Source organism: Candoia aspera, chromosome 2 (genome assembly GCF_035149785.1).
Source record: "Candoia aspera isolate rCanAsp1 chromosome 2, rCanAsp1.hap2, whole genome shotgun sequence".
In the NCBI taxonomy this organism is placed as follows: Eukaryota; Metazoa; Chordata; class Lepidosauria; order Squamata; family Boidae; genus Candoia; species Candoia aspera.
Window position 1 is genome coordinate 122,010,964 of NC_086154.1, and position 25,352 is coordinate 122,036,315.

The 25,352-nt window shown below is 41.6% G+C and overlaps 2 protein-coding genes across 8 annotated transcripts in view; one reads left to right on the forward strand and one right to left on the reverse strand.

The window, feature by feature from the left end:
• The window catches only part of ARSG (arylsulfatase G), a 588,957-nt gene that overhangs the window by 559,058 nt on the left and 4,547 nt on the right, over positions 1–25,352 (reverse strand). The window lies entirely within an intron of this gene.
• Positions 10,810–23,556, forward strand: SLC16A6 (solute carrier family 16 member 6). Its single transcript, XM_063293450.1, has 6 exons — positions 10,810–11,378; positions 14,650–14,890; positions 16,630–16,773; positions 17,248–17,376; positions 19,386–20,210; positions 21,881–23,556. Exons 2-6 carry the CDS (start codon positions 14,656–14,658, stop codon positions 22,120–22,122), a joined length of 1,575 nt encoding a protein of 524 aa, XP_063149520.1. The 5' UTR covers positions 10,810–11,378; positions 14,650–14,655; the 3' UTR covers positions 22,123–23,556.

A 25,352-nucleotide genomic window follows, 5' to 3' on the forward strand; every position in this document is an offset into this window, starting at 1 on the left:
GGTTGCCAAGAACAATTTAAGCTCTGAGAGGGCAAATGCTGGACTATTATTGGCAATTTTTACACAAGTTCTAATACACCTTTCTTCCCCTTCATTTACCCCCTTGAATAACCGCCTCAATGACTAGTACATTTTCTTTATACTGCACATTATGTCCAATAACTAGTTTCTAACATTCAGTTCTGATAGATAGATAGATAGATAGATAGATAGATAGATAGATAGATAGATAGAGATGGATGGATGGATGGATGGATGGATGGATGGATGGATGGATGGATGGATGGATGGATGTTGTTAGTTGCCATCTAGTTGTTTACAACTCATGGCGACCCTAGGTATAACAGAATGAAATGCTGTTCGGTCTTGCGCCACATGCCTGACTGTTTGTCATGTTCACCATTTCAATGTTCTGTTAACATCGTAACGTTTCACATGTCAAACCTTTAATCCGTGTATTACATGCTTGAACGTTTGCTGGTATTTTCCATTATTGCTGTGTTTTTTATTTTGCTACTTTGGAATGTATGTTTGGGTTTGCAACTCTGTTCAAGGTTACTTTCCCAGGCAGATGTAACGGTTGCTAGCACCTGGGAGGGGGTGGTTGCTAACGAGCGCTCGGGGCGGGACTGGGTTGGAAGCAAGGCTTTTAAGTTTGTATTTGGCGCACTTTTGCTCATTCTCAGCTTTCTCTGTATTTGCATACTATTCCTTTAATAAATCAGTTATCTTTGAGCCCGGGCTTGTGAGACTGAGTATTTGGGATTAGGCAACCATTACATAAAGCTGAGAATCATTTATATCATCTTCCGCTAGCCCCATCCAAGTTTGGGTAAAGGGGAGCACTAGCGATGACAGAACCTCAACTACGCGAGAGTGATGGGAGCGAAGAAGAGCCGGACTCGACAAAGACCCTGGTAGCTCCAAGTTCGCGAGCCCAAAGGGCAGCACGTCGAGATAGGCGGGATGCCCAATTGGATGATCTATTGTTGGCGGTGCAGGGTGCCACAAGGGGTGAACTCCAACCCGAGGTGGAAGCAAGAACGGGGAGGGAATCACCACAGCCATCCTGGGAACATGAAACCCCTTATCACCGAGGGTGGTAGTGACCACTGGACCCTTAGAAGAGCCTGTCACCCCTGCCCGCATGAAAGCAATAGAGGATAAAATGGACATGATAGTGGCCCTCCTGAAGGATATCCCCAGAGGGTCGGGGTCCCTGCAGGAAGATTGGGAGGAAGACCCCACCCAACTGGCTAACCCGAGAGAGAGGTCCCCATCACTCAGGGGAAGAAGTAGGACTCGGACTTCCCAACAATTGAGGGGAAGGGAGTCGAGAGCAACCAGGGATCGGCCACCACTGGGGGCTCGACGTGCGTTGACGTTTGCGGAGCCATCACAGCCGGCGGAGCCGATAAGAACCCTTCCACCGTTTGGGGTAAAGTTTGATGGCGACCCTACCAAGCTCTCTTTTTTCATTACCAATGCTAGACATTATATGGAAGATTGGGGGCGATGTTTTCGTTCGGAACAGGGTAAAATTAATATTATTGCCAACAAGCTGAAGGGGAGGGCAGCGGATTGGTATGTGCAGTTATGCCAAACAGAAGCTATGGAGTTAGAGGACTTTGATGAGTTTCTGTGGGCACTAAAACAGCATTTTGAAGACCCCTTGGCCCAAGAGAGAGCGAAAAGGGCACTGAAAAAACTTTATCAGGGAACCCTCTCCGTCGCAGACTACGCTTTGGAATTTAAAGCCCTGGCGGGAAAGGTGGAGGATTGGTCCCAGTCAACTTTAGTGGAAATGTTTAAACAAGGACTGGAGACGGAAGTCCTCCGGTGGGCTTTGTTTCGGGACGATCCCAAAACGTTGTATGGGTGGATACAGTTGGCGGGCAGTGCGGAAAACGCTCTAGAAACGTTCGCCCATAGCAAGGAACTGAAGCAAGGCAGAGCAAGTAAAGGGGCTCGTGCCATGGGATTTTCAAGCCGCCCTAAAACGAAAAGTTGGAAGAAAGAGAACGACGATTTGCGAAAGGTCAATGCCTGAGATGCGGGAAGGAAGGGCATCGTGCCACTTCGTGCCCAAAACACAGACCGGAGGAATGGCCAGGGAAATCGTCGGGAAAATCGCCATCATTACCGCGTAAGATGAGGGCTGCCTGCGCAGAAGTCGACCCTTCAGACCTCCCATTTGGGGAAGAGGAGGAGGAATTACAGTTCGACCAGCCGGCGGGAAAAGCCTTCCACCTGCTCTGAAGGGCGCCGTTGGGCAGGTGGAAGAAACCGGGTGCGACCACGATTCGGTGAGTGGGAATTTTCCTACACTGACTGTCAAATTGAAATTGGGATCTAAAACCAAAACTGTGGAAGTCTGGGCTATGCTAAATTCGGGTTGTTCACGTTCGCTAATGCATCCCGATGTTGTAGCTGCCTTAGAACTGCCCACGTTCCCTTTGCAACGGCCAATGATCTTCACGCAATTGGACGGAACTATGGCTGGGGGAAAAGCGGTCACCCACTCCACAGGACTGGTGGCTTTGCAAATGGGTACCCATTGGGAGAAATTACCTTTTGTCATAGCTCCAGTGGGGGGTCCTTTAGTCATTTTGGGAATGCCTTGGTTCGTACAACAAAACCCTTTTATCAACTGGCTGCATAGAGCTGTAACGTTTGCTGATGGATTTTATAAAGCACCAGAAAAAGACTTATTGGAGGACATTGAGGGTGGACGGGTGGCTACCACCACTGTACAAACACTTGAACCCCTAGAAGGACTGCCCAAGCAATACCAAGATTTTGCAGATGTGTTTGGAGAGAAGGAAGCAGATCGCTTACCGCCTCACCGAAAGACAGACTGTGCCATTGAATTTCTGCCCAATGCGAAATTACCTCACCCAAAAATCTATGCCACGTCTCCTAAAGAGCTGGCTACACTGAGGGAATTCATTGACAAAAACCTAGCTAGGGGTTTCATTGAGCCAGCAAACTCCCCGGTGGGGGCACCTGTTCTCTTTAGACCAAAAAAGGATGGTTCTTTGAGACTATGTACCGATTTCTGCGGGCTCAATGCAGTATCAATATTAAATAAATATCCTTTACCCCTCATCAAAGATATGTTATCACATCTGGCCAGAGGCAAAATCTTCTCAAAATTAGATTTAAGGGAAGCCTATTTTCGCATTCACATAAGGGAAGGGGATGAGTGGAAAACAGCGTTTAACTGTCCTCTCGGGGCTTTCCAATACAAAGTGTTGCCTTTTGGTTTGTCTGGGGCACCTGGGGTTTTTATGCAACTCATCAATTAGGTCTTGCATGACCACCTATTTAAAGGGGTATTAGTGTATTTGGATGATGTATTGATTTATACTGAAACCATGGCAGAACATATTCACTTGGTGCGTCAAGTTATTCAACAGTGCGTTATTCAACAGTGCGTTACACTGTTCCAATGTTTGCATCCGTTGTTGCGTTAATTGTATCAACCCATCACATTGAAGTTCTTCCTCTTTTCCGCTGGCCCTCGACTTTACCAAACATGATGTCCTTTTCAAGTGATCGGTCTTTCCTGACAATGTGTCCAAAGTCTAAGCCTAGTTATCTTCGCCTCTAGGAAACGTTCTGGTTGTATTTCTTCTACAACTGATTTGTTTGCTCTTCTGGCAGTCCATGGTATTTTCCATAATCTTCACCAACACCACAGTTTGAATGCATCAATTCTTCCTCTATCTTCCTTTTTTAATGTCCAACTTTCACAGGCATATGTGGCAATTGAGAAGACCATGGCGTGAGTCAGACGCAGCTTTGTTTTTAAACTGATGTCTTTACTTCTGAAAACTTAGATAGGTCTTTGATGGCAGGTTTTCCCAGCACAATACATCGTTTGATTTCTTGATTACTACTTCCCTTGGCATTGATTGTTGATCTGAGTAGACTGAAATTGTTGATGACTTCAATTTCTTCTCCATTTATTGTGACATTGTTTATTGGTCCATTTGTGAGAATCTTCATCTTCTTCACATTCAGGGATAGTCCATATTGCTGACTACAGTCTTGGATCTTCATCAGCAAGTACTTCAAGTCTTCTTCACTTCCAGCAAGCAAAGTTATATCATCTGCATATCGCAGGTTGTTAATGAGTCTTCCACCAATTCTGATACCCTGTTCTTCTTCGTACATTCCTGCTTCTTGAACTATTTGTTCAGCGTACACACTGAATAAGTAGGGTGAAAGCATACAACCTTGCTGCACGCCTTTTCCAATTTTGAACCACTCATATCACCGTTTTCTAACGACTGCCTCTTGATCCGTGTACAAGTTCTGCATGAGTACAAGTTAAGTGCTCTGGAATTCCCATTCTTTGTAATATTAACCATAACTTGTTATGGTCCACATAGTCAAATGCCTTTGTGTAATCAATGAAACAGAGGTAAACAACTTTCTGGTATTCTTTACATTCAGCCAAGATCCATCTGACATCAGCAATGGTATCTCTCGTACTGCGTCCTCTTCTAAATCCAGCTTGGACTTCTAATAGTTTTCTGTCGATGTAAGGCTGCAAACGTTGAATTATTTTCAGCAAAATTTTGCTAGCATGTGAAATTAGTGAAATTGTTCGATAATTTCCACATTCTGTTTGATCTCCTTTCTTTGGAATTGGTATGAATACGGATCTCTTCCAGTCAGTTGGCCAGGTTGTTGTCTTCCAAACTTCTTGACATAGAAGAGTAAGTGCTTCCACTGCTGCATCTGATTGTCGAAATATCTCAATTAGTAATCCATCAATTCCTGGAGCCTTGTTTTTCACCAATGCCTTCAGTGCAGCTTGAACTTCTTCCTTCAGTACTGATGGTTCTTGATCATATTCTACCTCCTTAAATAGCTGAACATCGACTATCTCTTTTTTAATACAGTGATTCTGTATATTCCTTCCATCTTCTCTTAATACTACTCGCGTCATTTAATGTATTGCCCATAGAAACTTTAAGGATAGCAACTCGGGGCTTGAATTTTCTTTTCAGCTCTTTCAGCTTGAGAAATGCTGATTGTGTTCTTCCTCTTTGACTTGCTAACTCTAGGTCTTTGCATGTTTCATCATAATATTTTTCCTTATCTTTTTGAGCTGCCCTGTGAATTTTTCTATTTAGCTCTCTTACTTCATTCTTTTTTCCATTAGCTTTAGCTACTCAGCGTTTAAAAGCAAGTTCCAGAGTCTCATCTGACATCCATTTGGATCTTTTCTTCCTTTCCTGCCTTTTTAAATGATCTTTCACTTTCTTTGCATATTATGTTCTTAATGTCTTCCCACAACTCTTCTGGTCTTCGGTCATCAGTGTTTAGTGCATCAAATCTATTTTTGAGGTGATCTCTAAATTAATTAATTAATTGTATTATATTAGAAATAAATATTAGAAATAAATAAATAAATAAATATCTAAAAGATAGATAGTCTTAATTTTCAAAGCATATCATCAGCAGTTATGGCCAAGCTGCAGGTGATTTGCAGGTACCTAAAAGACACCTAGACAGGATGCTAGAAAGGATGTAGAAGCAAAGGCAGTCAAGAGAAGACAGAGCACACAGCTGCTAGAGCAAAATTGTCAGCAAATCTTAAAGGTATCACACAAGGAGGACGGAAATGATGTAGTGATACTTCCCTTAATGCCAAATCTTCCCAAAACCTACAGAGAGGAATAAATATAATAAATATATAAATAAATATATCCTACTCACTATGGTACTATTCAACCATAGGACTTTAAGAACAACTTCTTCTTCCCCATATTGTACATTCCCACTGATTCCTCTTCGGTCCTCCACTTGACTCTTTGTATTACAAGATACTTTCCAATAGTATGCCCTTGCTTTCTCCCCGAAACTACCTATTTGTAACATAGTATTTCTGAAAGACTTTAATTAAAACAAAAAAACAACAACAAACTTGATCAAACAGTAATGGCGGAGTGTTCCCATTGTGTATGTTATTTGTGTAATTTGTACTACTCTTACAATCATTACCAGAATGATTTGATTTTCTAGACCACTGAAGTAGGCCTTTTGATTTGAAATTAAATTAAATTAAGGTTTTCTTTAATGTCTTATCCGCTTAGCGAAGCAGAAATTTCCTTTATCTTACAAGCTTGTTATATCAGCATGGCAAAGTGTCAAGTTTCCATTCTCTACCAATTAGGTAGACTAAATGAAATAGGGCTTTACTTTATTAATCTGAGATGAATGAAATGAGGACAAAAAAGTCAAAGTTCAAGTAGTGGACACAGCAATAATTATTAACGCTCAGGACTCTGGAAACCAGAAATCTGAACTGCTATGGAGAGTGCTAGCAATCATATGCAGGGATACACGCAGGTGTTTGTACTGGAAGTTGACCTCTGAGATTGATTTAAAAAAAAAAAAGCCAAACCAGAAAGTTGTCTTTAAACCCTACCGTTGCTCATGCTTCAGAGAATAAAACCCATTCAGAACATGGAGAAACAGACTTTTGGGAGAGGTATGGCAAACTGAAGACGTCTGCATGTGCAATGGGATAAAGAAGAACTGAAGAGAAATCAAATTCTACAGCAATATTTGAATTAAAGATTAAGACTGTTAGAAGTAAAAGGAAGGAATATAAAGTCGGTTTATTTGATCAAGGTTAAAATAAGATTTTTTTTAAACAAAGTTCTGGCAACCTTTTATGGACTTTTTGCTGACCCCAGGATTGAAAAGTTGATGTTTTATGGATTTGCTTATAGACTAGGGATGAAATATGGGAAGAAGAGATATCTGTTTGTAACCTTAAAGGGGGTGAAGAGTTACTAAATTTGTTTATACTTGTGATGAAGATTGGAAGTCACTTCTTTATACATTTCTTTTCCTTTTTGCCTGCACTTTTTATTCTTTTTTGGTATTCTCTTTCTCTAAGTTTAATTTCTATTAGCTTTTACTACTGTAATCAACATTCTTAATAAAAATATATTTTAAGAAAGAAAGAACATGCAGAAACAAAAAAAGTGCATATAGCGTCATGCATTTTTGTTTGAAGTACAAACAGCTTATCTATCCAAAAGGTGTTCTTTTCCAGGAACTGAACAAATGTGCGCAATCAGCCTTTGAAATTTGTTGATGTAACCATGAGAGTCAAGGGCTGGAGAACTTAAATCAAGTTCTTGCCATGCCCCAATCCTTGGGGATTCTGGACAGGCCACTGCCTCCCTGCAGCTGCATATTCAAAATATTATCTACATTATTCCCATACAGTAGTTAGATTGCTGACGGAAGATTAGAAAGGCCAAGCTTCAGATTCTCATTTAGCTCACCCAGGAAGAGTTAATATTATCCCAACCTTACCTACTTCACAGGAATATTGTGAAGATAAATTGTGGGAATCAAGGGTTTTGCTGCCTTAAGCTGGAGCGGGGGAGGGAGAAGGAAGCAGAATATTGCTCTAATAAAAAACTATGTCCATAGCTGTCTTTTTATTTCCACAAAGGATGCTCCAGAATTAGTTAATATTTTAAATATATTTTAATAAAGTGGAAATTCAGATTCAACAGAAACAGTTTATCCTTATTCGTTAGGAAATTCACTTAAGAGAAGCTTCTCCAACCTGTTGCAGTCTAGATGTGAAACAATAACAATAATATGATCCCAGCAAGCATGGACACTGGTTAAGTCTTCTAAGCACTTCAGTCCCAACCAGCTGAAAGATACCTGACTGGGGAAACTTCACTTCAGTGTTTAGCTCAGAGGCTGAAATGGCATCCTCAAGGGCCCTCAAATCAAATGAACCATTAAATGCATTTTGCTTTAAAATGACTCTAAACACACTGTTCTGAGCTGCTATGACTTATCCATTTGGGCTCCGTCAGCTTTCTCCCAGTCTTCCAACTTTATCTGAAGAAACCAGTTGCAACCAGAGCTGCGGTAAAAATGCTAGTTCCATGTGTTTTATTTATTTATTTACTTACTGGCTTTATGTGGCCATCCAACTTGAACATTTAGACTCTGAACTGCTCACAACCAAAGGATATGTTGTAATATCCTAGCCTTAAACTTGTTAAATTCCACCTAAAGAGCTTTGGTTTCAGTGGAAGTTTCTGCATATAGGAGTCTGAACCTGATTTTAATGCAAATTACTTCAAAACATCATTGAATATATTAGGACTAATTTCTAAGTGAACATTCGTAACTGGGGTTAAAACCTTTCCCCACCTAGCCTCCAATACTGCAAGGAGAGAATGGTTATACTTGAGTTTCCTTGAGATTCCGTTTGCTAGAGTTGCCATCCAAATCACGCTAGAGGCAGAAAAGGCTCCATTCACAATCCGGTGTTTTTTCTATACACACATCGAAGTTTTTATTATTTTTAACTGAGCTTTATGGGACCTTTAAAAACACTCACAAAAAATAACCTTTTGAGTATTTTCTTTTTGTTCAGTTGTAACAGTAAAATGGTATTTATTCCCCCAAAAGCTAGTTAGCAGGTTGATGTAAACACTTTAAATGTACACACATAAAATAGGTCTCTGGTTTTCAGACTGTTTCAACCTCTACTAGTGAAACTGAAAGAAAAAATCCTCTGCTGCTGGAGAAAGAGGAAATATGGTGATTATGAATTTCTGGACCAAACTAGCTTTGCCGTACCTTTTAAAATTTACCTTTCAAGTGAATTTTAGATTGTGCGTGAGAACTTCACACACGGGTCAGGGAAGAAACTCACAGGAGCCATCAGTGAACTAGTATAGCAAGCAGTTCTAATAATCCAGCAAAAATTATCTTTCTTCGGGAGCCATAAGAGACCTGACAGAATGAAACAGCATTCTCCTCTTCTACACTGAAACGGGGAAAACAGTAGAAATCCAAGCTTAGAACGTTCAGGCTAAGGACTGCAGACTGCTAGCTCGGCGGCGGCGGCGACTTCGGTTTTCGCGAAGAGGGACTCTGCTAGCTCTGTCCTAAGGACTTGGAAGCACCGCCAGTCTATTGAGTCATCAGCATCACCCATTGCAACAAGGACAGCTCGGCTTCCGGGAGATTACGAGTCTCTAGTGCATATACAACAGCAGCCAGCCAGCCAGCCACACACCCAAACTGGCAGAAACCTGTTCTGCCCGGATCGGCTCTAGCGGCGGCAGCACGAGCTTGAACCTGGGAAAGAAACTCGCGCCGCCGCGGAGAAAGGAGCACGCGCCGAGGCTCGCGCCCGGGACCGTTCCGCTAAGGCAGTCCAACCACTAGGAGGCGGTACCCGAGTTCCCCATTTTAGGACACGCCACATCAAATAAAATTACCCTTCTTTAAAAGCTGTGATGGAAATGGGAACATCAAGTACGGTACTTGGCATCCCAAAGAAAGCAGCGGGTTGCATCAACTCTGAGCTGAACTCTGATGCTGTGCGGCAATTTGGCGCAATTTTTTTTTTGGTAATTTGGTTCTCCGTGTGTGCGATTGTTTCACACAAGGTTCTGCCCTGGAAATGTAATAGTTAAGCTAGGAACTTCAGCTGCGAAGCTGCAAAGAACTACTTCGGTGCCGTTTCAGCAGCCAGGGCCCCTCTTTAGGGAACGGCGGCGGGAGCGGCCTTCCGACCTGAGCAGAGCCGCGTTCGCTGGAGCGGGTTCGCTGCTCTATCAGATTCCTGGGCCAAGTTTGCCGCCAGGAACTCTAGTAAAGCTTGGGAACCAGTGAGAGTCCACGCCTCCTCTGTTTTGTACTCCTCTAGAAAAGCTTCTCTGGGGATATTTAGCAAATCCTGCCATTTCTCTTTTAAAGACATGCAGACGCAGGGCGGGCATCAGGAGAAAGAAGTTCGCGCGGATGGAAAAAGTAGAAGGCGGATGTCTTCCGCAAGGAGAAGGCTTCGCCCTCTCTGCCGCAGTTTACCTCCAATGACCTCACCCAGAACTGAAAATAAGGCGCTGATCTAGACTAAGCAAGTGGCTCCTCCTCTGTCGCCCTCGCTTACAATCCCTGTGTAATACTCGAACTGAATTTTCCCTTGCCTCCCACCCAGCCGCCGAAGGCTCCCACCGCAAATTCACGAACTAATGAAGACACCGGAGCGGAAGCCATGCAATGGGGGGGGGGGAGCGAGGGTGTTACCTTTACAGTACAGAGACTGTTGAGAAAGATCAGGACAAACTTGCTAGGAGAGCCTCCCCTGCTGGGCGCAGGAAAAAAAGGGACGGACGGGGAAGACTGCAGAGATACGCCTAAGGAAACGAGGAGTCTCGGGCGAGGGGCTTCCTTTGGCTGAGACGAGATTTTCAGGGATGAGCTAAACAATTGATTCCGAAATATATTTTCCCAAGCTGCGCAGTGAAGCATACTGTTGAATAAAGATGCCTAGCCTTTATGAAAAGGGGAGAGTTTACATGACGCCCCCTTTAGAACATACTTTACTAACGGGGGAAAGGTTTCCCCCTTCGTAAAGTAGGGGAAACTTTTCCTTGCCGCCGTTTCCCAAAGAGGAACTACATGAAAAAGGGACGGCGAAAGTCTCTTTAAAAAGCGCGTGTCTGGGTTGTAGTTCATCGACTTACATCAGTTTTAAGACATTATAAGGAGAGGGAAGGTGTCACGAAGGAAAGCAAACGTGGCAGAGCCCGTCCACACTCCAAACGAAACTCGTCCTCCCCCACCCTTTCCTGGGGTTTGCAGCCTCCTCTCCAACGTTACTGCTCAGGTCGCGGCGCCTACTGCCGCCCGGCGCGCACGGAGCGCGCCTCCCTTCCGAGCGCGCGGAAGCCGCCAGCTCTTCTGCTGCAATTGCGAAACCGGGCCCGGCGCGCACATGGCGCTGCTGAGCTACAGCGCGCGCCGGATTTGCCGGTAGAGACCGGCTCGAGCCGGTATAAAAAGCAAAGCTACTGTAGTGAACTAGAAGAGACGGCAGCATTTGTGAAAAAGAGCAGGAGGGAGCGGCGAGTGAGTGCTGAGTGTGCGTGTGAAAGCGAGAGAGATTGCTCGTCAGGCAAAGGGCAGAATCCCCTGAAAACTCAGGAGCAAAGGAGGCACCGGTTGGCCATGGGACAGCCTTGGCACCGGCAGCGGGAGCCTAGCATCGGATAACGAACGAGACTCCTGGTCACTATTTTCCGTTGAAGGGGTCTATTGTAGGCTCAGGGCAGGCTCCACCTTTCCCAAAGGGGGTCAGGAGTATAAGTCTGAGGCGATTGCAGCCCCCTTCCCGTGCCTTCCTGAGCCGGGTCTTTGGTTCGCGCTCTTGAGGGCGAACGGTTGGGTGTTCCAGCAGTCACCTCAACATGTTGCTGACCAGGTCATAGGCCAAAGCTGCTCTTCTCTGCAGCTTGGGGGGATCCTTTTCTTCCACATCTTTCTCTCCCCAAGTTGTAGCAGCAACACCTTCTACTGACCTGGTAAGTGACTTTTCTTCTGGGCACAAGTTTGGTTGTCTTGCTGTCGCTTTTTTTTTAAGTTAATTATTGTTTTAATCGGAAGAGCATCCGTCTCTCTAAAAGAAAGGGAGAGGATGGGATCCGATTGGAAGAAAGTGGTTGAACTGTGCCTTGAAGCTTGCACAAGGGATGAAGATACAGTATTGGGCTTTCTTGCGAGTGCTCTGTCCCCACGCTCTACATCGCAAAGACTGGGAACGTGAAACTGAGGGGTTATTCTTCCATTCGGAAGAAAACCTGTTTTTTTCCCCCTAGGGAAACCTCGTTCCTTATAAAATAGCGCTCTCCCTGCTTTGTCCCTAAAGAAAAGGGGGGAAAAAACCCTCTGCACGGGGTTATTTATCCCAAGGCGATAGAGCAGCACGTTTTTGCATTCTATCAATGCGCTTTAAACCGGATCGAGGATAACCGCATGGCGCAACGTGGCCGCTAAAATCCTGTTCCGCGCTATTGAATTCAGCAGGCATCGCATCTCCACTAAACAAAGCACTTGGATCCCACTTCTCTCTTTTAAGCTGCACTTTTCTGAGCAGCGACGAGAAGGCTTACTTCGCTGGAGCAGAAATAGGATGGACAGAACCTACAATATGCGTTCTGCAGAAGCTAATCAAACTGGTTTTGGAGCCTGTCCTGTGCTTCCGCGCTTCAGAGAGGATTTGATCAAGACCCCACATATGAAGTGCTACGCGTGGACTGTATTGTGACTTACATCGCAGAAACCCTGAATGCTTTCTTTCTGCCCCAAATCTGGAAAAAATTGCAAATCCTTTTTTAAATTTGATTTTTGCTGTAGGATTTGTTACACCCATAACATATCTGGATATACATGACCCATTTTTAACACAATAGTCGAACCTGATTTGCATTAAGTGTTACAGTATCAAGAGTTATCTTGATCTTATTTTACACAGATTTTTGAAGTACTAGGTATCTCCTGTTCTTATTCCTCCAAATCTGAGATCATAAGGCACAGACTGTCCAGTCTTAAGGTTTCATAAGCACCTGCGCATTGCAGGCTGACTAAAGGCTGACTAAAATTATTACTGATTCTAAATTCTGCTTTCTATATGTATATGCCTAAATAATTTTTACCTACCATTTAGTTAACGTGTCTAGACCCATATATCTAAGTAGCTTTAAAATGGCACTGCAGTGCCTTTGGGCTAAAGCATAAGTGGACTTGATGAATGCTTAAGACAAAGTTTCTTTAATTTGGCTCTTGCAAACCAAGTTTAAAATGCTTCCTCTATTAATACAACACTGAATCCTATGTTTTAGGCATCATTTGACAAAAGAAGTTAATTTCAAAAAGCATTCATCACCATGTTGAAGAAAAACTCCTGATAAAGTTGCTGATCACTGTCAAATGTTTTCCTGCAAACATTTAAAACTCTCTCCACTAGGAACCTTAAGCCATTTTTGCTAATTATTTTGATAACACTCTTCTAAATGTATCTCACATGCAATTTGGCACACTTAAGCACTTAGATATATTTAACTGAATACAATTAAGCTGTCCATGACATATCAGGGAATTTGTTCCTTTTGAATAGTGCAATTAAATCTTGCATATCAAGGATACAGAATTGCATACTTACGCTTAGTCAAACCTGAAACAGTTTTAACTGGGACTAAAGCAGAACTTTGCATGTATAAATGTTTCCAACCAACTCAAAATAACAGCACTGGCAGCTAAAAAGAATTATTGATAATTGCAGCAGGATAAGTTCCAGGATTTGCTGGAACTTTTTGCAGATCCTTGCACTGGAGGAATCCTGGAATAAAGATGGACAGTCCAAGAATTTTAAGTCAGTGAACTAGTTCTTATTACTTTTGTAGTAAAGTTTGGAAAAGCTTTGCTGTCTCGATATTTTTCCCTGTGAAAAGTTGCTCTGTACTCCACTGGGAAAATATACTTTGGTGGTACAAATCCCGACAACATTATATTGAGATTCTTGCTGAATTGGAACAATTTGATTCTTTCAGAAAGTACTGCTCATATACCCAATTTTTAGAGCAGCACAACTTTCTAATACCACTTTCCCCAATGTTTTGTTGTCCAGACGCATTAAATTACAACTCCCATACATACCTGCACTTTCTTGGTATAAAATACCTACTATTGCTTGGGGACTGTTTTGGCTCCTAGTAGTGATATAATCTACCATCCCTGAGGCATCAGGCAGAAAGGAAAAAGTAAGTACAGCCTCCAAGCCGAATAACTCACCTGAGCACTGAATATATTATTTCCAAAGATTAACTATGTGGAGAATGCTCTGGACATACTCATATTTCTAGGAATCACTAAAAGGAGCAAGCAGTGTGCCAATAACCTGGGACTATACAAAGTACCAGCACAAAGAACTTTTTCAGGCATGCTTGACTCTGTTTTAGAGTGCACTAGATAAGGAGCTTTGATTGAGTTATCAAGAAGCTTAAGCATCAGCAGTCACTGTCTGTGTATATGCTGTTCTAATGATAAAAAAGACAGCCAGTTTGGTATAGCGGTTAAGGCATCAGGCTAGAGACCATGAGTTCTAGTCCTGCCTGAGGCACAAAGCCGGCTGGGTGACCTTGGGCCAGTCACACTCTCTCAGCCCGAGGAAGAAAAGGGTAATGGCAAACCACTTCTGAAATCTTGCCAATGAAACTGCAGGGACATGTCCAGGCAGTTACCAGGCGTCAGAAAACTGACTCAAAGGCGCACAGACGCAAAAAGTGCTCAGAAAGCAAAATGAGGAACTTTCAAAATCATTACATGGTTTAGATGCATTTCCAACTATGAAGACATCTCTTAATGGCAGGACAGGTTTGGAATTAAATAGAACCCAGCCCCAAGTGCAACTGCAAGTTTGGGATTCTTCTCACTCCCCACAGCCTTGGGATCATGGATTCTTTTTTCAGAGCTGCCCTCTACTGTATTTACATCAGATATACTGTAGTTCCTTAATTGCTTTCTCTTGAAAGACGAGAAAGAACATCAGCTTGTTCTTATGATGAAATATATTTTGGGCTTAGAAATTCAACTAACCCTATCAGATCACAACATAATTTGTGATAATGAGATAGAGAATCAATAGACAAAATTACTTTAAACTCTTAATAGTCTAGAGGAAACTACGTTTTGTACACTTATTTCATGCTTATTTCCATATAGATATGTTTAAGACCTAAACTGCTCTGCCTTGTGTCTTTAGATAATACTTTGGTCTTACTACCTTTTCTATTCCAGATCAAAATGACTGTCAAAGCAACTAAAATGTCATGCATTGCCCCAAATGTTTATACTAAAGTGCCTGATGGAGGATGGGGATGGATTGTGGCATTCGCTTTCTTCTTTGTGGAGGCCTTGACATATGGCATTATCAAGTCCTTTGGGGTCTTCTTTACTGACTTAGTGGAAAGTTTTGATGAAACTAACAGCAGGATATCATGGATAATCTCAATATGTGTATTTGTACTTACGTTTACAGGTAAGCATATATTTAGATAATGGTTATCTGAAATCTTAAAATCCTGGTCTTATCCAAAGATAACTACACCTTAAGACCTGTGCTTTCAATGGGCTTAAAAAGGGCCCTACCCTGCATAAAACTTGGCTATACTATAGGTGGTTCTCGTTTAATGACCACTTGTTCAGTGACCATTCGAACTTACGACAGCACTGAACGAATGGTAGTTACGACCAGTCCTTGAACTTGAGGCTGTCCCAGCATTCCCCATAGTCACATGATAGTGATTTGGGCGCTTGGCAACTGGCATGCATTTACTGTCCTAACAGTCAGAAATCACGCTGAGACAAGGAGTAAGTCTCTAGTGTTTATTACCGCTACATTAAACAGAATCCTAACAAACTGAAGAAGCGTGGGAAAAACCCAGACAGATAAACCCCGAAAGTTAAGGCGGGTCTGATCTGTGTCTCTTTGAATGGCTGCTTAATTCCTCAGTACTACGCATGCGTTTTCCCCCCTGGATAGAGGCCCTCTCCTGCTCGCCATCAGTACTCATGACATTTACGATGGTCAGAGCATCCCACAGTCACGAGTGCCACTTGCGACATTCACAGCTGGCTTTCAGCAAGCAAAGTCAATGTGGAAGCCAGCATAAGTTGCAAGTCACAGTCACATGACATTGCATTTAATGACCTGTGGTGATTCACTTAATGACCACAGAGGAACTGATGTAAATCCGGCACAGTCACATGACATTTCATGTAATGACTGTGTTGCTTAGCAACAGAGTTGCCGGTCCCAATTCTGGTTGGTAAGTAAGGACTACCAGTATTTATCCTAAGTGAGATTATTCAGTCAAACCAGCTTTTCTCTTTCAGGAAGATAACTCTGAAATAAATACTAGAACAATGAAGAGTTGCATTCTAGATGCATTGGTTTTCAGTTAGATTCTTGGAGAGCGTCTACTTGTTATGCATATTTTGTCTAGTAACTATTCTACATGGTGGCTTAATTCAAGTTTACAGACATATCTGAGGGACCATCTGTCTTCTATAGTGTCTGCCCATCCTGTTTGATCCCACAGAGTTGGCATACTTCGGTTACCTTTTAATTAAACCGTGTCACCCGATGGGACCTGTAGGGTTTCTCTGTTGGAACACCTGCCCATTTGCCACTATGGAGTTGGGTGTTCTTACAAATTTAAATTCAATTAAATACTTTCTTTTATTTAATGAAATATAGATTGTGGGTGGGAGGTTTATACTGGTGCCTTTGAGTTGCTGGTGGCTGCCTGGACAAGTCCTTGTGGTTTTCTTGGCAAGGTTTTTTAGAAGTGGTTTGCCATTGCCTTCTCCCTAGGGCTAGGAGAGAGTGACTGGCCCAAGGTCACCCAGCTGGATTGGTGCCTAAAGTGGGACTGGAACTCCCAGTCTCCCAGTTTCTAGTCTGTTGCCTTAACCACTACACCAGACTGGCTCTCATACATTAAGAATTCATGTGTGTATACGACGTATCACTTGGGACTGGTCTAACAGAGAAATATTAAAATAATTAGAAGCAAGTACTGGTGCCTACTTAGTTTGATCCCTGGGCCAGTGACTTGTATGTTGCCAGAGTTCTTAGCTGCTTGATACGGGGCACTGTCAGGGGAGGAGAGATCTACTAATAAAAGCATCTGCTAACCAAAGCACCTAGGCTGGGTTCCAGTATTCTGGTCTTCGAAGAGATAGAGAGAAACAAAATCTTCCTTCTTTTTGCAGCTCCTCTTTCTACAGTAGTGGCTAATCGTTTTGGTCATCGCCTGGTGGTGATGATTGGAGGGTTACTGGTCAGTATTGGAATGGTTGCAGCTTCCTTTGCACGCACAGTTGTGGAAATGTACATCTCAATCGGCATAGTCTCGGGTGAGTTTTGTTTTTTGTTTTAGAAAAATTATGAGCTATCGTAATTTTGCAAGAAATGTTTATATTCAGGAGTAGAGGTAGCCCTTGTATGAAGAGGACAGGATACCTCAGAAATTGAAAACTTTGCATAGTTCTCAGTTCTGCTGAATGACCCTGATTGTTAACACCACTGCAGCTAGAACTGAATTTTCAGCCTCCTTGCTCATGGACAGGGCAAGAGTCTATTTTGAAAGCTTAGTGTGGGAAATGGATCACGATGCGTTCTAATTATTTGAAAAACTACATCTGTTAGCAAGAATTAGCAAAACGTGTCAGAATTTCAAGAGAAATGATGGATGGCAGACAGTCTGTCTTGAGGGAATGATTTACAAAAAACAAAACAAAAAACACCACAGAAATGGAAAACGAACGCTTCTGACCCTGAAGTAGTGTATCCATAACTGCTTTACGCTAACGTTCGGCATTTATTCACAGGTTTAGGATACTCTTTTGCCTTTCTTCCAACTGTCACCATCCTATCTCAGTACTTCGACAAAAAGCGCTCACTGGTCACTGCCGTGGCTTCTACAGGAGAATGCTTTGCTGTTTTCTCTTTTGCACCAGGTACCAAATGCACTTCCTGCTTTTCCTGACTTAGGCATATCTGAATGTTGTATCTTCCTTTGCCCTTTTGATGTGGACCTATCAAAATACAGTCCTACCCAGCCTTTAAAGAAACATTTCAATAAACCCAGCTTATTTGGGGGCAGGGGGAAGCGTTAACTTCTATTTTAAATTTACAAGTATATTAATTGTAGAAGCTGTGTGACTCCAAATTAAAGTTCTTTGGGTTATTTTGTAATACGGCAGAAAAAAGGGCAAATGATGGAGAGAGGATTTCAGTTGCAATCATTTTCCAAATGCAACCCTTCTGTCTAAGTCCTTAAAGATCACATGGTTCTGCCAGACATTAATAAAAGCCATAGATTTTTCTTTTGAGCAAAAATGTCCTTAATCCATTAAGTTCATGCTTCAAAAGCATCAGTATATTGTAAAGAAGTAAACGGACAGTTGAGAGCCATTTTGATTTGGTGGTCAAAAGCATTAGGCTGAAACCTAGGAGACCATGAGTTCTAGTTCTGCCTTAGGCATGAAGCCAGTCAGGGTGGCTTTGGGCCAGTCAGTTTCTTTCAAAGAAGTCATTGGCAAACCACTTCTGAGAATGTTGCCAGGAAAATTGCATGGAGTTGTCCATGTAGTCACCAGCAATCAAGACTGACCTGAAGGCACTAAAAACAAAAAATGAACAGTTCTGTAGTAGTGAAAGTATTGGACTAGTCTTATGGATGCAAAATTTAGGTCGCTGCTCACTGGCTGACTTTGGGCCAGTCATTCATTCTCAGCCCAACATACTTCACAGGATTATTGTGGGAAAAAGTTGGAGAGAAGAGTGCTACATATATTTATTGGAAAGACAGGATATAAATTTAATCTTATTCTCAGCCTCATAAATCTTTTCTAGAAAAGTACATCAAGATCTCAGAATGCATGCTGTTTTCATTAGAGTCAGAAATCAGTCCATTCATTCTACTCCAAGTAATCAGAACTTTCCAGTCTTAAGAAAAGTCGCACACTTGCTAACTGGGAGGTGGGGGGAGATTTAGAAAAAATAGAGGAAGAGGGTGAGTGAAGGGATATCCAGATCTTCCCACATCTTGGAAATGTAAAGAGGAGACAGTATAAAAAGGGATTTGTAATTACATTTGTAATTAGGGGCATGATTTAACTCCATGGTTATTCTAGGCTTGAGCTCAGACCCCTACAAAGCACGTTCTCACTTTGGCACTATTTTTACAATAAGCATAGTAGAATGACCTTATGTACAACCTGTTGGGCAACCTGTACAAAATGTCCACCCCAGCTGCAATGGTAATAATAGAGCGGTTATTTATGAGATTATCTGGCAGATTAACTGGGGCACATCATATCTGAAATCCAAACCCTGGGGTCTTAGCATGTTCAAGGAGGTGTGATGCAATTCTAATTGCATTCAAGCCTACTAGAATTGCAACAAGCCTATCTGAATGTGCTAAGGTGAAATGTCCTTTCTCCCAGTACTCCTCCAAATTGGAACCTTCATTTTGCCTTTAAACCGAAAATTTCCCACTTCTGTTCTAGCTCCCACATCTATTGCATTTAATTCATTCCATCCTGGTGGAGGAAGACACTGTTTTTAGTTCCACAGATTGTTGTGCTTACAGGTTTGGAAAAGTAGGAGATCAGCACCGGATCCTATGTTTACCGAAGCTGACAGAAGCATATATTCTGAACCTGTGCTAATGGACTTTTCAGTATTTCTGCCCAGTATATGCTAAAGTTAGAGGCACCAAAGTTAATCTGGGCAAAGAAATGCTTGGTGTAAGAAATCCCATACTTTCTTGGTTTGTTTTTCCACTTCTCCTGCTTAAGCTATCAGTGTCACCCAAAAGAATTAGCCAAGAATTCTATACGTATCCTAATGTTAGCACCATGAACTATACGAGTGCGATCTGATGGCAAAATCTGAACCTCTTATTATAAACATGAGTATTTTCCAGGTTCACACCTATATTTTACTTTTTCCCATGCTACAGCTATCACTGCTTCAAAGGAATACTTTGGTTGGAGACCCAGCCTCTTGTTTGTTGGTCTACTGCAGCTTGGAATTGTTGCCTGCGGATTGCTGCTGCGACCCATCACAATCATAGCACAAGAAGTAGTGAAAGTATCACCAGTGGAAGAGCAAAGAGAGACAAAGTACATGCTTGAAAATGAGCAGACACGCACCTCAATAGACTCCATTGACTCAGGAGTAGAAATAACTACCTCACCTCACAACATACCTGGAGATGCCAACTTGGAACTCAAAAGTAAAGAACCAAAGGAAAACACAGAGATGCTCATAGCAAGTGGTAGCATTCCCACCCAGGAACCCAAACCCAAACTCCTAGACTTCTCTGTGTTGAAAGACTACAGCTTTATTTGTTATGCGCTTTTTGGTCTATTTGCTACCTTGGGATTCTTTGCTCCTTCACTATACATAATTCCCCTCAGCATGAGCCTTGGCATCAACAAGGATTGCTCTGCTTACATTCTGTCAGCAATGGCAGTAGCTGAGGTCTTTGGTAGAATCAGTGCTGGCTGGGTCCTCAACAAAAAGCCCATCAGAAAAATTTATATTGAACTCATCTGTGTTGTTCTGCTGGATGTTGCCCTTTTTGCCTTCCCTCTTGCCTATGATTTTTGGGGGCTAATGATGTGTAGCATTTTCTTTGGATTCATGCTCGGGACGGTAGCGGGCACACACATTCCGATGCTGGCTGAAGACGATATTGTTGGCATTGAGAGGATGGCATCTGCTGCAGGGGTCTATGTATTTATTCAAAGCTTATCAGGGTTGGCTGGACCACCCCTTGCAGGTAAAGTTAAGCAGCACTTCAGGGATCTTCTTAAATGCTCTCTACTTACGATCCATGCCGGGGCTCTATAATAGCGCACCTGTTTCACATGCCTCCAGGTTCAATGGGTCATTATCAGGTAGGGCTGGAAAAAAGGTGTCCCTGAAAATACGAAGAAATGCTGCCAGCCAGCATTGACAAGATTGGGCCAGATGGACCAATTACCTGACTTAGTACTAGGCAGCTTTTTAATTGTGGTGGTAATGTATACTAAACCGTAGCTGAGGAACAAATAAAAATTGGAAAAGGTGTTTTTGTGTGAGCAGGGAACATTCAGTTCAGCATCAATAGATTCATATATAGGGAAGCAGGAGGAAGTTGAAACGTTCCTAGATTATATTGACTCAAGGTGAATAATAAAAGACAAGGTTTCACATAAACAGCTCACATATTTTTATAAGCATTGCAGTCTCATCAGCTTCCCTAAAGAAGCCAAGCTGAAATTCATCAACTTTAATTGCAATGAAATTAGATAAATTTATTGTGTAAACTATCTTGCTACTTTTCTCTCTCTAACAAGCACTTCAGCATTGCCCAGCAAGCTCTTCCTCCCCTTCCAGACATAATGCATCTGCTTGGGAGATAGCTGAACAGTAGCATCCTTACAAATGGCATTATTAGCAATGGAGTGGTCTTAATTTACAGAGTGCTTCAAGCTTTGTATTGTGTTTTATGCCTCACGCTCTATGGAGCAAGGAGTTGTTCCTATTTTACAGATGGCAAACAGTGACAGATTTTGCCCATGGCTAGGTTAATACTCGAACCCAGCTCTTCACACCCCATAGAAATCTCTACCTGTCTGACCGTGGCCCCGTAAATTCTTGTTCTGAGTTCAATAATATGCAGACTAAGAAGGAACTGGACTAAAGTTTACACACAGAAGGGAGGAGGAGAAGGGGACACCTGTAGCCTTCTAGATGTTATTGGACTAATAATCCCAGGAACCACCACAGTCATTATTTAGGGGTGGTGGGAGGTGCAGTCCATAAACACCTGGAAGACCATAAATTCCCCAGCCATAACTTAAAGGATGTGAAAATTAAGTAAGGCAGAAGTAGACAGTGGATTTGAGTGGAGGACAAAGAAGTTATTAAACTTCAACAGAGAAAACAATCACTTAACCTCCATGCCCGGTAATGTTGTGAGTCCAGTTGTGAAGACTGGGCAGTGAGGTTGCAAATCAAGTGGTATACAGAAATTTGTTTGCTGTTTCCTTTCCAGAAGTTACACCCACAAAATCCTCACTCTATTGTAACATGTATACACGGGGCATCCTATACATTGAATGACTTGACGTGAATTGCATTTACAAAGAAATGGGGTGTGGGGGAGGAAGCACTTTCTTTACGCCAGTGCATTCTTCCTCAGTGTGCTACAACTCTGCCTTTAATCTGTCTGGGGAAGATCACTTTAGTGCTGTTTTTACCTTAGTTATTAATGAATGTGATTCCCTTTAAATAATTATTAACAACTCCCCCCCCCCCGATTGTTTTTAAACTTGGAAAAGATTAGATTCAGTGTTCTATAGTCATACTCAGGAAAGAAAAATCTGAAAAAACGTTTCAAAAGGATGTTGCAAACTGGTATAAATGAAGTTTTTCATAATTGCTCTTTTCTTCCTGCCTTTACAGGTGTACTAGTGGATACCACCACAAATTACAGCTCTGCATTCTATTCCTGTGCTGCTGGAATGCTGTTGGCTGCTGTATTCCTTTCTCTGGTGAGGCCTTGCAAGAATTTAACATGTCAAAGTAAGAAACAATCAATACAAGAGAATGTCTCAGAGCCTCTGCAGGATATACCGGACGATTTTATAGAACCTGATTTTGGAAAAACTGAGGATTCTGTAAAGGGCTGTGATAGCATAGCTTGAATTTTAAAACATTTATTTAGGGATCGGGGAAAAACATGTCAGCTCAAGTCCACCTTCTAAACTACATGTTAAAGGGAATGCAAAATTATAAAGGCGAACAGAAGTTAGCAATTCTTTTATAAAGACTGATTAACATTACCTAGTGATTGAAAACACCTAGAATGTGAAGTTCCATTGATTAATCCCATGCACACACTCCTATTGAGCATGAAGTTGTGATTCAATTTTTCATATTAATGGGAAGCAGGCGACTCATAATCTCTCTCTCAATTCCAAATCATAGGGAAGAAGCCAACTGTTGTTACGTTAAAGAAAAATCAGATGTGGCTCACGTAGCTAATGCTAAAGTTTGCCATTTTCTTTGTTACCTAGGGGAATCTCACACCAGAAATAAATGTTCTTCTCTTAATTAACAATACAGGAATGGTGCCACAAAATAACTAATCTGACGAAAGAGAGCCTGAGGTTTTTTTTGTTTCTTTTCATCAAATAAGTATAGCTGGACTGTGTTTTAATTTTAGAGATTAGGGATTAAATTTATACTTGGAACAGGGCTGAGGAACAGGTAGTCAATTCACCTTGTCCTGTTCAGCGTGACTTGAATTGGAACCAACATGGAAAGAGATAACTTTTGTCACTCACGACTAGAGAATTAATGAATAGCTTTTGTTTGTTTTAAAAAAGTTTGGTTAAACTCCACAAAATTTCGGAGGTTACCACTTCTATTTTAGGGCCAGTTAGTATAGCTGTTTTATGAGAGTATTATCTTAAACTGCAGATAAAAATACTGCCTAATCCTAAGTATGTTTATTTATAACTGATAAGTCCTACTGTTTTCATCAAGTTTCACTACTGAATGTGCATAAATTTGCACCCTTGGTGAGACTTGCTTTTTGAGTAGATACACTCAAAATCGCACTATCAGACATAGAAGGACTAATTCTGATTACGCATGGATAGGATTATACTTTTAAAGACTTACTTCTCTTTTGATATTCAGGCAAATCACTATGATTCTAGCTGTTTTAATATTTAGAAAGTATTTATTTTATTTTGTGATTAGCTGTTATTTAAAACAAACAAACCATGAATTTGCCCCAAACTCTTCAGGTCTCTTTGATGCATTTCTAGTGTGTAGGTTTTTTAGAGGCATAGATGAGGCATAGTGCACCTACTTGTTTTTACTGTTACAGAAGTCTTGCAACAGACTGTGCCTTTTAAAGATATGAAACACACACATGCCATCTTGGAGTTCAATGATTAAAACAACTGGACTATAGTCTTAGTTGGTAGCACTCCAAGGGTCTGCTCTGGTATACAGAGGCTGTGGTTTAAATCCAGTGAAACATTTCCAGCATGTAGGGTATTGTATTAGGACCATTTTAGTAAAAGTTTAGCCTACTGTTAAACGCTTTGCTGAATCAGGAGAAAAACATCATTCCACGCTCTTACTTATACTGTGAATCATCTTTCTGTTGGGTCTGTGTCTGTAGGCTTGGGTCCTTTATGCACCAGCTGAGAACGTGCATGCTGTATATTTGGGACTTGTTCTCACATTTGTTAACTTCCATACCCTCACCCATGTGTACGGCTTTTCTGAGTTGGAGGCCCTGATTGTTCCATCGGTGCCTTCACAGGAAGGCTGTGCATTTTGCCATTACATTTGCATGACCACAGTGGTCCTTTATTAGACAGTACAGTGCATGTGAAAGGTGAAACTGTGTAACCTAATGCCTCAGTCATCTACTTGCAATTCCCACTGGGCAGTGTGCCTACAAGCTGCCACACTTGGGATCCCGAAGGGGCCAAAGGCATAAACCAAGCCTTGGAGTTCTATGTGGGCTATCTGATCTATGCTTTAAAAATCCAAATGACCACAAGATGGCAGCAAAGAGATACGTAAACCTAACTCTTGGTCATCTAGTGGTTGTCCAGATTTGTATTAGTAACCCTAGTTTTAAATGCTCCATTCATTGCAGCTATATAGTGCATGAATCAATGTAACAATCACTGCAGAGAGAAAAATGCAACAAAGAGAAAGTTAATATTTTTTTAAAATGCAATTTGTGCACCCCCTCCTCCCATTTCCACTAAGTTTTATATAAAGAAAGGGAATTCTAAGAGGTGGCAACATGTTGACTATTATTCATTGATTTTTAATAAATAACCATCAAAGGTGACATGAGCTTGTTTGCCCCACTTTTATGCATCTTTTTGTCACTAGACAACTCAGGGGGAAAAATGAGAAAATGAAAAAGTCTGGTTCTGAATACACACAGTACAGATTCAAATGTTTCTTGATAATCCATTGATAATGACACTGTATGTCAACTATTCTGCTAAGACTATACAAATTAAGGTCATTGTGGTTCCTGGTGGTGGTTTTCCTAAAGCCTCTACCAAAAAAAAACCCAACTCCCAAAAGAAAAAATGTTCAAAATCCAAACCATCGTAATGTGGTTAGGACATAAATATATTTATGTGAATGTTGGTGAATTTTCAGTGGAATATATTTAAAATATTCTGGTTTTAAATATCCTTGTAACAACAGAAACATCTTAAGAACGATTGTTTGCACTATGTTCTACTAAAACCCTTTCCATTTTGTGGTGATAAGATGCCCTAGGCGCAGGAAATGGTGCCCCGGTATCTTTAAGCAACCCACCTTCTCTCCCTGCTGGAAAATTATGGAGACCATGTTGCAATTTAGAATCTTTATTTTCAGCACTTTATCATGTACAGTAGAGCCTCGCTAAACTGCAGGGAAAACTGGGAGGAGGAGAGGAGGAAATAACTAGGTTTTCTGTTTTTTTAGTAGCAACTAAAGGAATAAAATATGAGGCATGTGCCCATAAAATTGGGTTATTTATTTAACAAGCATACCATATACTTGTTACACTTCTAGTAAAGCAGAGAAGGTAAGATATAGCAATCTAAATCTTAAACTATTTTTGGAATAAAAAGGCCCACAGTCACTGGTAAATGTTCATACTGATTTGTGATCTAGCCTATTGTAATTTGAATTCTAACATAAACCACCATAATACAGGTAGTCCTTGTTTAGCAACTGACTCAGACAGCAACCATTTGCAAATACAATGGTAATAAACGGCAATAAAAAATTAGTTTTCTGACCAATGCGAATATTTACCACAACAAAAACCTTCAGAGAACTTCATCTGAATGAGAGGGCAGCAACCAGCAATCTTCGCAGCCTCTCTGTCACGTGG

Excerpts from the sequence above, each read along its gene's own strand:
- SLC16A6 (XM_063293450.1), top strand. The coding sequence starts at position 14,656 with ATGACTGTCAAAGCAACTAAAATGTCATGCATTGCCCCAAATGTTTAT. Across the intron at positions 14,891-16,629 it reads ATTTGTACTTACGTTTACAG|CTCCTCTTTCTACAGTAGTG; the intron begins GTAAGCATATAT and ends TTCTTTTTGCAG. Across the intron at positions 16,774-17,247 it reads CTCAATCGGCATAGTCTCGG|GTTTAGGATACTCTTTTGCC; the intron begins GTGAGTTTTGTT and ends ATTTATTCACAG.